This window comes from Pimephales promelas, chromosome 24 (genome assembly GCF_988280905.1).
Source record: "Pimephales promelas chromosome 24, fPimPro1.hap1.1, whole genome shotgun sequence".
NCBI classification, from domain to species: domain Eukaryota; kingdom Metazoa; phylum Chordata; class Actinopteri; order Cypriniformes; family Leuciscidae; genus Pimephales; species Pimephales promelas.
Genome location: NC_142792.1, coordinates 13926533 through 13941583, shown reverse-complemented (window position 1 = coordinate 13941583; position 15051 = coordinate 13926533). Strand labels below are relative to the sequence as shown.

General features: G+C 38.8%; 1 protein-coding gene across 1 annotated transcript; it reads left to right on the top strand.

Annotated features, from left to right (window-relative positions):
• The first annotated feature begins 8505 nt into the window (after window positions 1-8505).
• On the top strand, window positions 8506-9441 carry LOC148965187 (uncharacterized). The gene has a single exon (XM_089127320.1). The coding sequence runs from the start codon at window positions 8506-8508 to the stop codon at window positions 9439-9441; it is 936 nt and encodes a 311-aa protein (XP_088983446.1).
• The last annotated feature ends 5610 nt before the right edge of the window (window positions 9442-15051 follow it).

Below are 15051 nucleotides of genomic sequence, written 5' to 3'. Positions count from 1 at the left end.
AATAAAGAAGTGCTCACAATCTGTCATGTTTTATCGCAGCCCATTCTCACCCCCAAGGCGTCACTTAACTGACGCCTTGGGAAGCATTTGGACATGCTTCAATATCTGACGCTTTAGGCGCCCTTTAGCGTCAGTTAGATGACGCCCTAGGATCGCGTGTGCCCTACCCCCACCCCACACCTAAACCTAACCGCGTCCTCTAACTGACGCTTTCCTTTAGCGTCAGTTAGATGACGCCGTAGGATCGCGTCTTGTAAGTGACGCTAAAGGGCGCCTAAAACGTCAAATATTGAAGCATGGTCAAAGGTGACGCCTTGGGGTGAGAATGCGTTGTTTATCGAGTTATCATAAATAAAACAATAGACTCCAAGCACAACTGTGCAATATGCTTACAAAATCTTTACCAAATTTGTATTATTTTTAAATAAATGGCGAAAACTCCAATATCCCTAGGCTGGACATTACTTTTGGCCACTACTATGATTACATCAATTTGTAAACCTATTCACGTTTCACATCAGCAAGAGAAAATCATCAGCAAGCTCTTCAAGGAATTAGAGCATCATTCACAGAAGCATTGTGCTCACACACACACACACAAAAGCTCCCCTAGATCACAGCAGAGAAACATGCAGTCCCGAACTCTCAGAAATTAACCCTACTGAGGCTTTTGAGAAAAGGGCATCTGCTTCCAATAAGTCCTGGTTAATACTAGTTATCTGCACATTCAGGAGTATGGAGATTTCTCAGAATCCTCTCAGAACTAACTTGCAGGAGCGCCACAGGCTGCCACCACGTCCCTGAGGAGACCCAATGAGGTTTTGTGCAGGAATGAATAGAAAAATATGGAAATAATTATGAAACTGAAAATAATTATGGAATGAGCTTATATGTGTTTATAAACCTGACCATACAGCACTTGTGACGGCAGAGGACGAGGTGTTCTGTTTTTGTTGGGAGGACTGCGAGTATTAATGAGCTTGTTGAAGAAAGAGATCTTTATTAAAGTAACATATTTTCACATATTTTTTAATCCTTAATCACATAAACCTTCCTGTGTTTCATTTATTTTTTATTTTTTTTAATGGGAACTCAATGTTTTTTTTTATCCCATAAATAAAATTGTGTGTGTGTGTGTAAGCGAGAGAGAGAGAGAGAGAGAGAGAGAGAGAAAGAGAGAGAGAGAGAGAGAATGGTCATAAAACCTAACAGCCTAAACAGTTCACACAGGTGGCCTATTCACCCTCTGGCTAACACGACAGGTGACAGCTCTGTACAAAGGTATTCTTTTCAACTCTTTATAGAGCCATTAAACAATCTGTGAGCAAACATTCCTGGAATTACCATTAGATATGAAACATTGAGGTAAATTCTACAAATTAGACTGAACTCAGTTAGGCCCAGCTCAGTGTTTATAGTCGATTCTTTCTGCCTGACTAAATAAAAGTGCCAAAAGCATGTGAAGACTGTAATCACAGAGAGACTAAACTGCAAGGCAAACAAACCGGCTTTCCCAACACTATAGACTAAATGCTTCACATTCATTAACAATTTGATAATCATTACAGTCCATTTCAATAAATATATAAAATAACAAAATAAAAAAAATAAAAAAAATCTGCTCTTGCCATGAATGAGGATTTTAATTAAATGATTCACATTAATTAACAATTTAATAATTATTCATCTTTTTCCATTTAGTACAATACAAAAAAAAAAATATTCAAGCTCCAGCCATGATTTAAAAATAAAATGTCTCACCTTAATTCAAATTTGAAAATAAGACAAAAATGCTTCACATTCATTAAAATTTGATAATTATTAGTCAATTTACATTTAACATTACTGCATGTCATTTATTGTGATTTGGGGCGTGATGATCTGGTGTTTTTCTGAGAAATCTCTTGATGATTGTAACATCCAGACATTCTCATTCAAGCGTTAACTGTATTGAAGTATTATCTGCAATGCATGCTGGGACAATGCTATCAGGATGATATTGATAATACATGGATATTAGCCGCATTAGTACTGCCCTTGAGTTAGCGGGCACTTTGACAGAGAGAAGAAGAGAAAAGGGCGAGAGATAGAGAGAGCGTATGCATCAGAAGGGGAGGAGCTGCTGATGGGTGTTCCTACTTGTCTGGCGTTCTGCCACTTTGTTCTAATCACCACTTCCTAGAAATCCATTTCCTGGTGTGTGGAATTCTGGGAAGCCTGATGTACTGTAGGTAATCCCAGAGAAATTCCTCTCATCTCTCATCTCCTTAGACCATGAAAGAAGACACTCTCCTTCCATCATTTGGTGTGCACACCAAGGTTACGTTTGTGTGTGTGTGTGTGTGTGTGCCTGTGTGTGTGTGAGCACACGCGCTGCTACCAGGAAGGCAGATGCCCTTCTGGGAACACATCTTTTGTTGCTGGTAGCCAGAAAAGTGTTTCACGAGGGAAAAGAGAAAAAGTTTTTCACTCATTATGTTCCATCTACATGGCTCCAGTTGAGCACAGTGATGCTGATTCAAAGAGAGAGAGAGAAATGAGAAAGAAAAATAAATAAATCTGTTCATAACAACCAAACCTAATACTGTGATGAATATTGAATGACAGGAAGAAAAATTAAAGTACGGTGCTAATTTACTCACTCTCATGTTGTTTCAAATCTGTTTGAATTTGTTATTTTTTTCATGGAGCACAGTTATAAGCAGAAATTTTGAATAATGTCCTGGTTGCTGTTTTTTTAATTCAGTTGTAGACTGGAGCTTTCAAGCTTCAAAAGTGATGCAAAAGTAATCATAAATATGATTCATGAGTTTTTTCATTCTTCTGAAGTCATATTTGGTTGAGAAACAGACTTAACAAACAATTTGATTAAAAACGATTCGAGTCAAAAGAATGATTTGTTCACAAACCAGACATTCACAAACCAGCCCCTTTCACACATTTAGTCTTTACCAGTAAATTACCAGTAAGAGATCATGTGTGAACAGGACCTTTTCAAAAATACCGGTAAATTGGTTCCGGTAATTTACCAGTAATTTACCAGTAAGGGAAGTTGTAACATCACTGGTAATTTACCGGTAATGTGCTGTGTGAACGCACTACGCAGAATGAAGATTACCGGTTTGATCACGTACTCATCAGAACACGCTGACGTAAGAAGTCCCATTGCTTTGGGCCAATCATAAAGACTTATGAAGATGACGTGATTCCTCAGCGCTGTTTACATTAAGCTTTTTAATTGTTTTTCTATTCATATATACGCAAGATGATTATCTTTGACCGTTGCACCATGTCTCGCAGCTCTTTCAACGTGTCGCGCTCGAGACCCAGCCTTCTTTTCCATTCATACTATAATATCTCATGATTGATCATCTGCTTATGCCTTGCACTCAGGCATCAACATTTTTTGCCAAATTGAACAGATAGTAAAACTAAAACAAAAATTTTCTCTCATGAATATTTTCAGTAAATAATGACCCAAAACTAATACACAGACTACTTTTACAATACTTTTATAATGCTTTTGTGGCTTTTTTTAAAGCTTCATTTAATGCAGTTTCATAGAGAAGAACAACAAACATATTCCTTTAAATATTTCTTTTGGATTTCCACAGAAGACAGAAAATTATACCAGTTTGGAATGACACTCTCATGAAACTACAGAGATGCTATGATTGATGAACCATTTTTGGTTCTCCAAAGAACCTTTCAGAGAACAGTTCTTAAAATAACCTTTTTTTCTTTTAGTGGTTGTCATTAAAAAAAATCTAAAGAACTTTCTTCCACTATAAAGAATCTTTTGATCTATGGAAAGGTTCCATGGATGTTAAAGGTTCTTCATGGAACCATGATGTCAATAAAAAACTTTATTTTTAAACGTGCATAATGGTGATTAATGATGACAGAATGTTAATTTTTGCTCAACTATGCCTTTAAGGAGTGTGTGAGTGGGTGAGTGAGCGACAGAGAGAGTGACGCTGGTTAAGCCATAAAACGATGTGTTAGAGCTGTTATGCAAGTCTGTCTCCTCACACTCCAACCTCCACTCCCTCTTCGCTCTTTTACACACTCCTTTTCAGCACCTTTAGTTAAAAATAGCTGCTAAAGGTTAACTGCTGTGCATTATGATCAAGCCCAGCACAGACACCAGTTTGCAGAACTGTTTTTGCCTTCATCAAATGTGCCAAGAGCTTGCGTCTGAATAAATGGGTGGCTCAGGCCAGGGCAGGCTCACTCAGATCTGTCTCTGACATGTGGTGCTTCATTATCAGCTTGAGTTTGTGTCTGTGTTGCATGTCTGATCACAGGGGTGTGAGAACACAGTGCCCTATAGTGCACTTGGTGTACTGACATAAAAGAAAATCTAATAAACAACTGTCAATCTCGGGACACTCAAATGAAAAATGCACTGCAGGGCGCACACTGCATTTAATCAGCTGTCGAAAAAAAAAGAAGACATTCCCATTTTATATTAGTTACATTATTTATGTTATATTCAAATGTGATTCTCAATGGTCAACCCTTCCTAGTGTAACCAAATGTGCCATTTCTGTAGCATTCTGTCAGGGTTCTGTCACTTTGGTTTAGTTTGTTTTTGGTTTTGAGACAGAGCCAAATTGAACAGATAGTATTTTTGTTTTTTTTTGTTTGTTTTTTGTTGTTGTTTTTTTGTTTGTTTCTTGTTTCTTTTTGCACTGTATGACTTAACAAACATTTTGTCTGCCTTGTACTTTTGTGCCATTGCCTGAAATAAATAATAAAAAAATAAAAATAAAAATAAAAGAGCCCTGAAACTCATGTATTTCCTTGTCTGCCTCCTGTGTGCCTAGTTTCTTGTTTCAGAGTTTGGTGTTCGGATTCCGGCACTCATGTCATGTTTGGTATCGGTTCTGTGACGGGATTCAGACATTCATGCTCTGTGTTTGTCTTCTGTCATGAGCGCATGGAATGAGCATTTGCTCATTCTCGTGTGCTCTTATGTGCTTTCATGTCAGTTTTGTCTTGTACTGTGTAGCATGCAGTATGTGTTTTACACTAGCTGTGTGCTTTCATGGTGTCATGTCTTGTATGAACACGTGGCTTATGAGTGTTCTCATGCGCGTTCATGTTCATTTTGTGTGAGCACATGGTTTGTGATTTGTTTTACTGGCCATGTGCTTGGGTTCTAGTCATGTTTGTTGTGAGCACATGTCTTGTCGTGTTTCCTTGTGCCATGTGCTCTCCTGTCCATTGTCTAACCCCACCTATCTTGTTACCTGATTATTGGTTCAAGTCAAGTCAAGTCTTCCCCCTCGGGGTAGTTTTTTGTTTGTATTTTTAATTAATAAAAAAAGATGCTTATACAATCAAATACCTGGATCAGCAAAATTGGAACTGCAGTAAAACATGATTTACTATGTTGGATTACAGTTCCTGACAATCATAATTATAGGACCCTCTAGTCTAGACAGACAAAGAAACAGGCAGGATAGGGAGAGACACCTCTCAGCTATGTCATTTGGGGGCAAGTTATGGGCCACATATTCACACAAAATTGAAAGTTGAGGTTTTGGAATACAATTTCATGGGAAAACACACCGTTCCCTACACACAAACACCCAGAGCTCACAGTGGCCACATTGACCCCTAGCATTAATGCTAAGTGTCTCTCTCTCACACATACACAAACACACACGCAAAGGATATGAACGCAGAGACACCCCACCCGCTCATTACTGTGCAAGCAAAAACAACCACAGCTTAAGAATAACAGGACGTGAATTGAAGGGAGGAATCATAAACTGTGAACACAACTGTAAGGAAACAAGTGAGGTTCAGCAGTCTAGGTCAACACAGGGAAATTTACATTTTTTTTATTGAATTGAAACGTAAAAACACCTACAGTAGCATGCAGCAGGATGAGGGAAAAAAATGTTTTTCAAATCTAGTTTTTAACACAGCTGCCAAATTAATCTTTGTATTTATGTTGGTTTCATTTATATATATATATATATATATATATATTAGGGCTGTGCAAAAATTAATTGCGATTAATCGCATCCAAAATAAAAGTCTGTGTTTACATAATATATTTGTGTGTGCTGTATATAATTATTTTGTATATATAAATACACACACATGCATGTATATATATTTAAGAAAATGTGTTATTCATATATAAAATATTTATATTTATATAATATAGATTATGTATTTATATATGTATACAGAATTTAAGCGCAAATAATTCTTAAATATATACATGCATGCATAGGTATTTATATATACAAAATAATAACAAAATATATACAGCACACACAAATATATTATGTAAACACAGACTTTTATTTTGGATGCGATTAATCACAATTAATTTTTGCACAGCCCTAATATATATATATATATATATATATATATATATATATATATATATACTGTATACATTTTATCAAGATTTGCTATAAAAAATCAATTGTGTGACAAGTGACAAAATAACATGTATAATATATTGTAATATGTATATATGATTGATCAATATATTGAAGTTTTAACATCTACTCTCGTGTAATGGAAATCATGAAGATCTGGATACGTCCAGTGACTGCAGTGAATAGTGCAGCTGGCAACAAGGAAAAGACCTTGTGACAGCCTGGAGAGACAGCTGACAGGAGGAAAAACCCCAATGGGGCTGGTAAGGGTTAGCTACCCTTGTCGGCAATATCCAGCTCCGTGTTTACAGGATGCTGGAGACACCTGCCCAAGGCTTCTAAGAAATTAAAGAAAATACCCCTAGAGTCTGCGAGAGCAGGGGCGGAAGATGACTCAGTGTTGGACAACATGGTTAACGACTTAGGAATGGAAACGGATATGAGTATGGAGAGGAAGACTAGCTCAAGTCCTGCAGTTAGTAAAGTCATTGAACTCCAAAAATATGTCTGTGGCTGGAGCAAGGCGACAACGATCAGGGTTTGAAGGTTCATCAAGGGAAAATGAAATGCTTGAGGGAGAAGGAACAAGGGCCTCGCATTGATCAGTACTTCTTACGAAGTCAGTCAAGTCAGTCGAATGAAATCCAGCGACAGGAAGCAAACCACAGCTCGCAGGATATCAGCACCCCTGTCATAGAGGAGAGGAGGGCTTGCACAGATAGTGGTGAACATATTCATACTGGTGAACCCAGTCAGACTAACCAGCATAAGAGAGAAAAGAACCTCAACGGGCATAGGCCTGGAGTTGGATGGCCAAGAGCTTGTGAAAAAGCTGCATGGGACATGGTAAACACAGATCTATGCTTTGCATTGGAAAGTTTAACTGGTACAGTTGAAAAGAAGCTGGATAAATTTGGGGACATCATTTACGCTTGTGGAAGTGAGAGGTTTGGTGTGGAAAAAAGGAAGGAGAAAGTACAAACAACTCCTGTAAAGTCTAGACGGCAGCAGAAAATTGAAGGGTTAGTTAGAGAAAGGAGAAAGCTGAGGAAGCAATGGAAAAGAGCAGAACAATGCCAGAAGGAGGGACTCAATCTCTTACAAAGGGCCATAAAAGACAAGCTAGCAGCTGAGCGCCTACGGAAATGCTACAAAAAGAAGGAACGTGCGAGGGCTAATTTCTATAAAGACCAATTCAAATTCGTAAAGAAGTTATTCACCAGTGAAAAGAATGGCACTTTAGAAACTTCTAGGGTGGAGCTGGAGAGATATTTGGAGGAAACGCATACAGATGCAAAAAGGCATGAGCCTATGTCAATTCCATCAGACATACCACCTATCAACCCACCAGAATACCAAATGGAGGTCTGTGCACCTAAATGGAAAGAGGTAGAGCAGGCTGTAAAAAAGGCAAGTGTATAAGAGTGCTTCAGGAGTTCTGCAAATTTTGTGGAAATTGATGAAAGTGGCATGGGAAAAACAGGTTGTGCCCAGAGCATGGCGCAGAGCAGGTGGAGTTTTTATACCTAAAGAAAAAGATGCTACAAGCATCAGTCAGTTTCGTCCTATTTCACTATTAAATGTTGAAGGTAAGATTTTCTTCAGCATTATTGCCCAGAGATTGTCCACCTACCTATTAAAGAATGGCTTCATTGACACTTCAATTCAAAAAGTGGGCTTTCCAGGGTTCTCAGGATGCTTAGAATATATCAATGTTATCTGGCAACAAATTCAGTCGGCAAAAAAGGAGAGGAAGGAGTTCCATGTGACATTCTTGGATTTGGCTAATGCATATGGTTCAGTGCCACATGAGCTTCTGTGGGCAGCATTCGATTTTTTCAGAGTACCAATGTCAATAACAAATTTAGTGAAAGCCTACTTTGGAGATCTGCAATTTAGTTTTTCAACTCCAAAATTCAGCACTGCATGGCAATGCTTAAAGGTCGGAATAATGGCAGGATGCACCATTTCTCCACTGGCTTTTACTATGGCAATGGAAGTAATCATTAGGGCATCAAGATGGGTAGTAGGTGGAGAGCGCTTGGCTTCTGGGCTGCGACTACCTTCAATCAGAGCATACATGGATGACATGACAACCATGACTACAACAGTAGCCTGCACTAATCGGTTATTGGGGAAGATAACAGATAATATCGAATGGGCACGAATGCAATTTAAGCCCTCCAAATCAAGGAGTATCTCGATAGTTAAAGGAAAGGTAGTAGATAGAACATTCTTCATTAATGGTAAGGCAATACCAACAGTTTCTGAGAAGCCAGTGAAGAGTCTTGGGAGATGGTACGATGGGGATCTAAGGGACACAGTTCGAGTGGGAGAAGTTAGACGGCAAGCAGTGGAAGGGTTGAAGAGTATAAACAGCTGTGCTCTACCAGGCAAGCTAAAACTCTGGTGCTTTCAGTTTGGTCTGCTGCCGAGGTTGCTGTGGCCACTGACTGTGTACGAGGTTTCTTTGACAACAGTAGATAAGCTGGAAGCGTTAATAAGTTCATACATCAGGAAATGGTTGGGAGTTCCACGCTGCCTCAGCAGAGTGGGACTTTATAGTAAAGGATTATTGCAGCTGCCAGTCTCTGCTTTAACCGAGGAGTTTAAGTGTGCCAAGGTCAAGCTGGAAATGACCTTAGTAGAATCACGTGACAAATGTGTAAGGGAGGCATCCCCTGTGTTAAAAACTGGTAGGAAGTGGTCAGCAGAGAAATCTGTGGTAGAGGCAAAGGCTGCCCTTCAAATTGGGGATATTGTGGAACAGGTACAGCATGGAAGAGGGGGTTTTGGGCTTAGTGTAGCTCCTACTAAATGGCACAAGGCAGGCCAAGCTCAAAGGAGGAAGCTGGTAGTCAACGAGGTGCGAAAGCAGGAGGAGAGGATGAGGTGTACAAAGGCCATTTCCCAGGCCAAGCAGGGAGAGTGGATGAGATGGGAGAGTGTGGAACAAGGCAAGTTGGGCTGGCAAGACCTTTTGTTACGGCTTTCCAGTGCCCTTGCCGTTGATGATAGGAGAATGCAAGTTTAGAACGCGTACAAACAGAGTCCATGCAGTTGATCGTAGATGCAATAAAAAGTCTCTTTATTACTGGCTTTAGTAAACATGATCGCGAACTTCCAATGGACTTTCCTTGTTCACATATACACAAAAAGCCATACCTTATAGACCGCATACAACTAAAATTGTCCTTCCAAGCTACTCTGTTGTGCGGTCAAAAACTGTGTGCTTTCCAATCACCAACGCACACACCTCTGGCTCAGGGGATTTAATTATACACAGCCTCACCCAGTGGACAAAAACGTTACTACCCCCAAAATGGCTCCTACACCTTTGGTCAATGGAAGAGAGTATGATCAGTTTCCTTATAAGGTCAACATTTGATGTCCTCCCATCACCGCAGAACCTAAACCTCTGGGTAGGAGAGGATCCCTCTTGTCCTTTGTGTTCATCACCTGCCACATTAAGGCACATTCTGACAGGATGTAAGGTGGCTCTTAGCCAGGATCGGTTTACTTGGCGCCATGACCAAGTACTGCGATGTTTGGCTTTAGCATTGGAGGGCAAGCGTAGTATGACCAATAAGTTGCCGCCTGCAAAACATAACACGCAGAAGACAATATTCCTCCAGGCGAGCAACCACCAAGAAAAGGTGTTAACACCAATTCTCCCCCAGGACAATGGAAAATAATAGACCAGAAATATAATGACAAAAATGTTTAAATATAGCCTATATATAAATTAATGTATATGTGACACAAAAAGGCTGTTTATTATTTTGGCCGGTAAAAAATATGCTTGGCTAGTGGATTTTTTCATCAACCAGTCCCTGTGGCAGGTGAGCCAAAAAGTTAATTTCGGGCCCTGCTCAGTTGTAACGAGTGGTTATTTCAGTCAAAGTTGCTCTTCTATCAGCTTGAATCAGTCGGCCCATTCTCCTCTGACCTCTAATATGAACAAGGCATTTTCCGAGAGTGCCTACAGCGCTCTTGGCTTATTTACAAATCTCAAGAGGATTATTTTCCTGGTTTAACATGTCACACATTGGCATACCAGCTGATTGCACAATACATTCAAATCCCAGTGATTGTTTATCACTTTATTTAGTATACAGTGTATGCCTGCTTTGTGATGGCTCCTTTTGAAAGCATGTTTTGGCTCTGATAAGGATTATCCATTTTTTGTAAGTCAAATCACAAAATAGATAACAACTAACCCAAACGACCCTCATGACTCAATATGGTACAAGAGAAACAACATTTTTCCTATTTTCTAAATACAAACGTCCACTGTCTCCCTACATCTTTTAATCAGATTGCCTCCACACAGCCTCACACAGACACAATCCCCCTTTACCAGAGCTTTATATGTCATTTAAACTGACATCTGTGTGCAAACACTGTGTGGCCTGAAAGGCTACACTGCCAAACGCAGGGGTGAGCTCATTACCATGGTAATGCACATAGTCAGATGACTGGGATACACCAGGCTAAATCTAAAGCTCAGACACAACTCTTTGTTCTTGCATTCATTCACTGCAGCTGTTAGTCTGGCTTTAAGGCTATAGGATGTAATAGAGCAGCATAATGTCGGAAAAGCAGAGTCTGATCTCACTGGCAGCTAGAAAAGAAAGTAGCACTAACGTACTTTCTGTTGTTCTGTCCATAAAAAAATATTAATACCACCACCATGTACTTACCAAGGTGCATGTCCAGAAAACTTGTTTCTTAAACTTACCTCTAATTAGCATAAACTAAAAATTGTAGTATGTGTGGTACTAAATAAAGTAAAGTTAGAGAATAGAGTTGGAGTGAATCCGTTGTTGTGTATCCATATTAAAGGGTACATATCATGCTTTTCAATCATTCATTTTTACATATAAGTCATATCGTTGTGGTCTATATAAAACATAACTGCAATGCTTGGGTCTGAATTCCTCATTATTATAGCTCCACAAGCCCCTTTTCTACCCCTTTTCTGATGTGCGTCTTTGAGCGACCCGTTTTAAAGCGGCCCCTTTAAATAAAAAGGAGATGCGTCATACCCCGCCCGCTCTCCAGGTCGATGAGTTCACGGTCAGTTCAACTCCCCACGTTCGGCCATTATTGTAGTTTGATTCGAGATATACGATTATATACGATACCTTCAAAGAACATTTTTATTCACACGTTAATAAAATGTCAACAACAAAAGACTTGTCCATCAAGCCTTACATATTCGAGCCAGAGCGAGCGAGTCGATAAAGACGATGACGACGAACCTGCAGAACAACCTTCATATGGATGTATTGGTTTGTGGGTTAACTGTTTTGTGTTGTTAGTGAAAATCGACTATTTCTCTTGTTAAAACAAGCACACTGACAAGATAAATGACTACGGTCTAATCTTACCACAAACAATCTGTATTGATAATATGATACGTTTAGAAAAGCATCAGAAAAGCAGCTAAATGACCATTGATGAAACTCAAGAACAATACTGCAGACGTGTAACGTTACTTCAAAACAAAAACAAAGAAAGACAAAGGTAGTGCTAAACCATGACCACCATGTGTTTTAAGAAAGTAAAGTACTTTATTTTTATTAACGTTATTTACAGCTTATCGAAATGCTCTGTTCGTCGTCTCCAAAGATAGAAGGAATTTACCTCTCATTCAGAAGAAGTCGATCGGCAAACCCTTCTGTATAACGTTATAGGCGGAGGTTGTTGAAGTGGGAATCCTTGAAGTGCTTCAGGTCACTACATCCAAAAACCGAACATTTTGACTTGCCCTCTCGTAACTTCTGCATCATTGAGCTCGGACTACAAAATCGGAGCAAGAAATAATAATGGCGGATTGCTCGAAGTGTTGGGCCGGTAGTCAATGTCCTTATTTGGCAGTTCCGCTGCAAATATGGTGACGTTGTAGTTCAAAACACGTCATAGAAAACAGAAAAATCTGAACAGGTTGAAAAATATGACCAAAACAGAATATAAAGATATAAACGAAGCACCTGAAGAGAATAATTTCATCTTTTCTGTACTTAAAAACACTCCAAATATACAACAAAATGCATTTAAGGGCTAAAAAAGTGGATTTTGCATGATATGTCCCCTTTAAATGGCTTTTCAAACAAGATTTTTTCATTCTGACTTTAATTGTTTGTTATTATTCTATTGTTGAGGGCCAAATGTTGAAAGGATTATTTATGTATTAAAGTTCAATAACATGGTGGTTGTGAATGCATTTGTCAAGAATTTACACATTTTTTTTACACATTATTTCACTTAAAAAGTAACAATGTCCCAGCAGAGATAGCAAATTTCACATACTTTGAGAAGAGTCCTGGTCCAGATGATCAACTTCTAATGAGATGCATAGGAATACCAACAGGTAGCTTTATTCAGATAATTTCTCCAGATAAACCTGGGGAAAAAATTGCATGGTGATTAGAACCAATATTCTCTTAAAACAATGTAGAAGGTGACATTTCTGAAGAGTGAACATCAGCTAAACTGAACATTTTGCATTGATCCTAATAAGAAAGTCTGATGCTTCTCTCATATTATGGGAACACAGTTTTAATCCATACAAAGAGATAAGCAAGACTTCTTCAGAAGGTCACCAGAGGATGATATAGACTGATCCAGACAACAGACGAGAGACTGTGACCTTTATCACTAATCTTTATGCTTTATTCATGAATAGAACCATTAAGCCAAACAAACACAGGATCAGGAAAAGATAAGAGAGGTATCCGCCGGATTTGAAGGTGTGGAACTGTGATGGTTTGTTCTGATAAAGTGTCCCCTGTGCACATTTGACTATGAATGATGCACAGGTTTAAATGTTCTTCCTGACACCTAGATTTTTACTATTGTACATTTATGTACAAATAATTGACTGCTAAACTCAAGTCTCTGACCTCCGGCACCTTTACTAGGAAGTGCTCAGACGGCTTCCTTTAAAGCATTCAGTACTTCCACATATTCAGTTTCAAACATTCAAGTCAAAATTGATGTATTAATGTTTATTGAAACAAGGCATATGGTAAGGAAGCTACATTTTTAGGTAGCCATTAGCAAATAACCTTTAGTTTATATCACAGCCGTGAACCATGACAACTTTCTATTTCCAATCAGAGGCAATTGGTATTAGGCGGAGGGACGTTCTCATTCTAAAGAGCATTGGACAAAAGTTTATATACACAATTGTTACTTTATCACAACTGTGACTTTGTTTCTTTTAATTGCAACTTTATCTCACAAAGTGACTTTTTACATTTAAAAAAAGACTTTTCTCACAAATGCAACTTTGTTATAGTAATATCAATTCAATTCAAAAATATCGACTTCATATCTCACAATTATGACAATCACAATTGCGATCGTATCTCTCGTAATTGCGACTTTGTTTCTCGTAATTGCGACTTCACATCATATCTCACTGACTTTGTTTCTTGTAATTGAATTTGTGACTTTACAGCATATCTCACAAAGTGACCTTATTCCTTGTAACTGCGACTTTACGGCATATCTCAAAATGCCTTTACATCTCACAGTTGTAACTTTATATTTCCCAAATACAACATTGTTTCTCATAATTGCGACATTTAATCTCACAATTGTGACAATATATCACAGATCGGAGTTTTTTTCTTATAATTGCAACTGCAGTATCTCACAAAGTGACTTTACATCTCACAATTGTGGCTTCATATCTCACAAATGTAACTTTATAACTCATAAAAGCAACTATCTCACAAAGTGACTTTATACCTCACAATTCTGACTATATATCACAAATGCGACATGAGATGTAGCTACAATCTCGAGCAACAATCTTTAAATGTTACAACATAACTAATGAACAACATCAGAAAAACACAAGTTCCGTGTCAGCCTTTCTATACAGATATTTGCTGAAACCAAAAGAGGAGCAGACATGCAGACCAGATAATGGAGCACACAGGATATAGAATGCCACACCATCCAAAACCAGTCTCCATGGCAACCTGAGCCGAGGAGCCCGCCACGGCATTTACAGCAACCCTCAAGTATAGCCTATATTTCCTCTAGAGGTCAGGCGGCGGGTGACCACCCCTATAATTCATTGAAGTACGAAACATAGTTTGTTGAAGAGCTGCTTCAACGCTTTGCCTTCAGCCACTTTTAAATCTAGCGCAAACATGCTGTAAGCCCATGAAGGCAATTTATTTGTGGAGGAGATGCTTTTACGGGCGCTGATGCATTTTTTTGGCACCACACGTGAATTTTCTGAGCCACTGGACCGCACACACATCGTTTTATGGGTATGAATTCAACTGTCCCAACTGAAGGCTGCGATTACAATACCCTGCACATTTCTGAGAAACACCAGAACAAAAAAAGCGCACTAAGCTGAATTTCAAACGTTTCCCTGAAATTAGGGAACTCGTGTGTGCATGTTAGATAGTTCTGTTTGTGCACGTGTAGTAAAAATAAGTCAGTTATACAGAAAAAAACAACATGGGGATTTGTGTAGTGTGTGCTTTATGGATGTTCCTCATTATAAGAAGATGAACATTGATCACAAAAGATCAGTTATCAATTTAATAGCACAAAAGGTCTTCTGGTAGTTCATAAACATTACATTATTGGATCACCTCAGGGACAATGGGGC

What these genes read in the sequence shown, in the direction of transcription:
- LOC148965187 (XM_089127320.1), top strand. Translation starts at nt 8,506, where the DNA reads ATGACTACAACAGTAGCCTGCACTAATCGGTTATTGGGGAAGATAACA.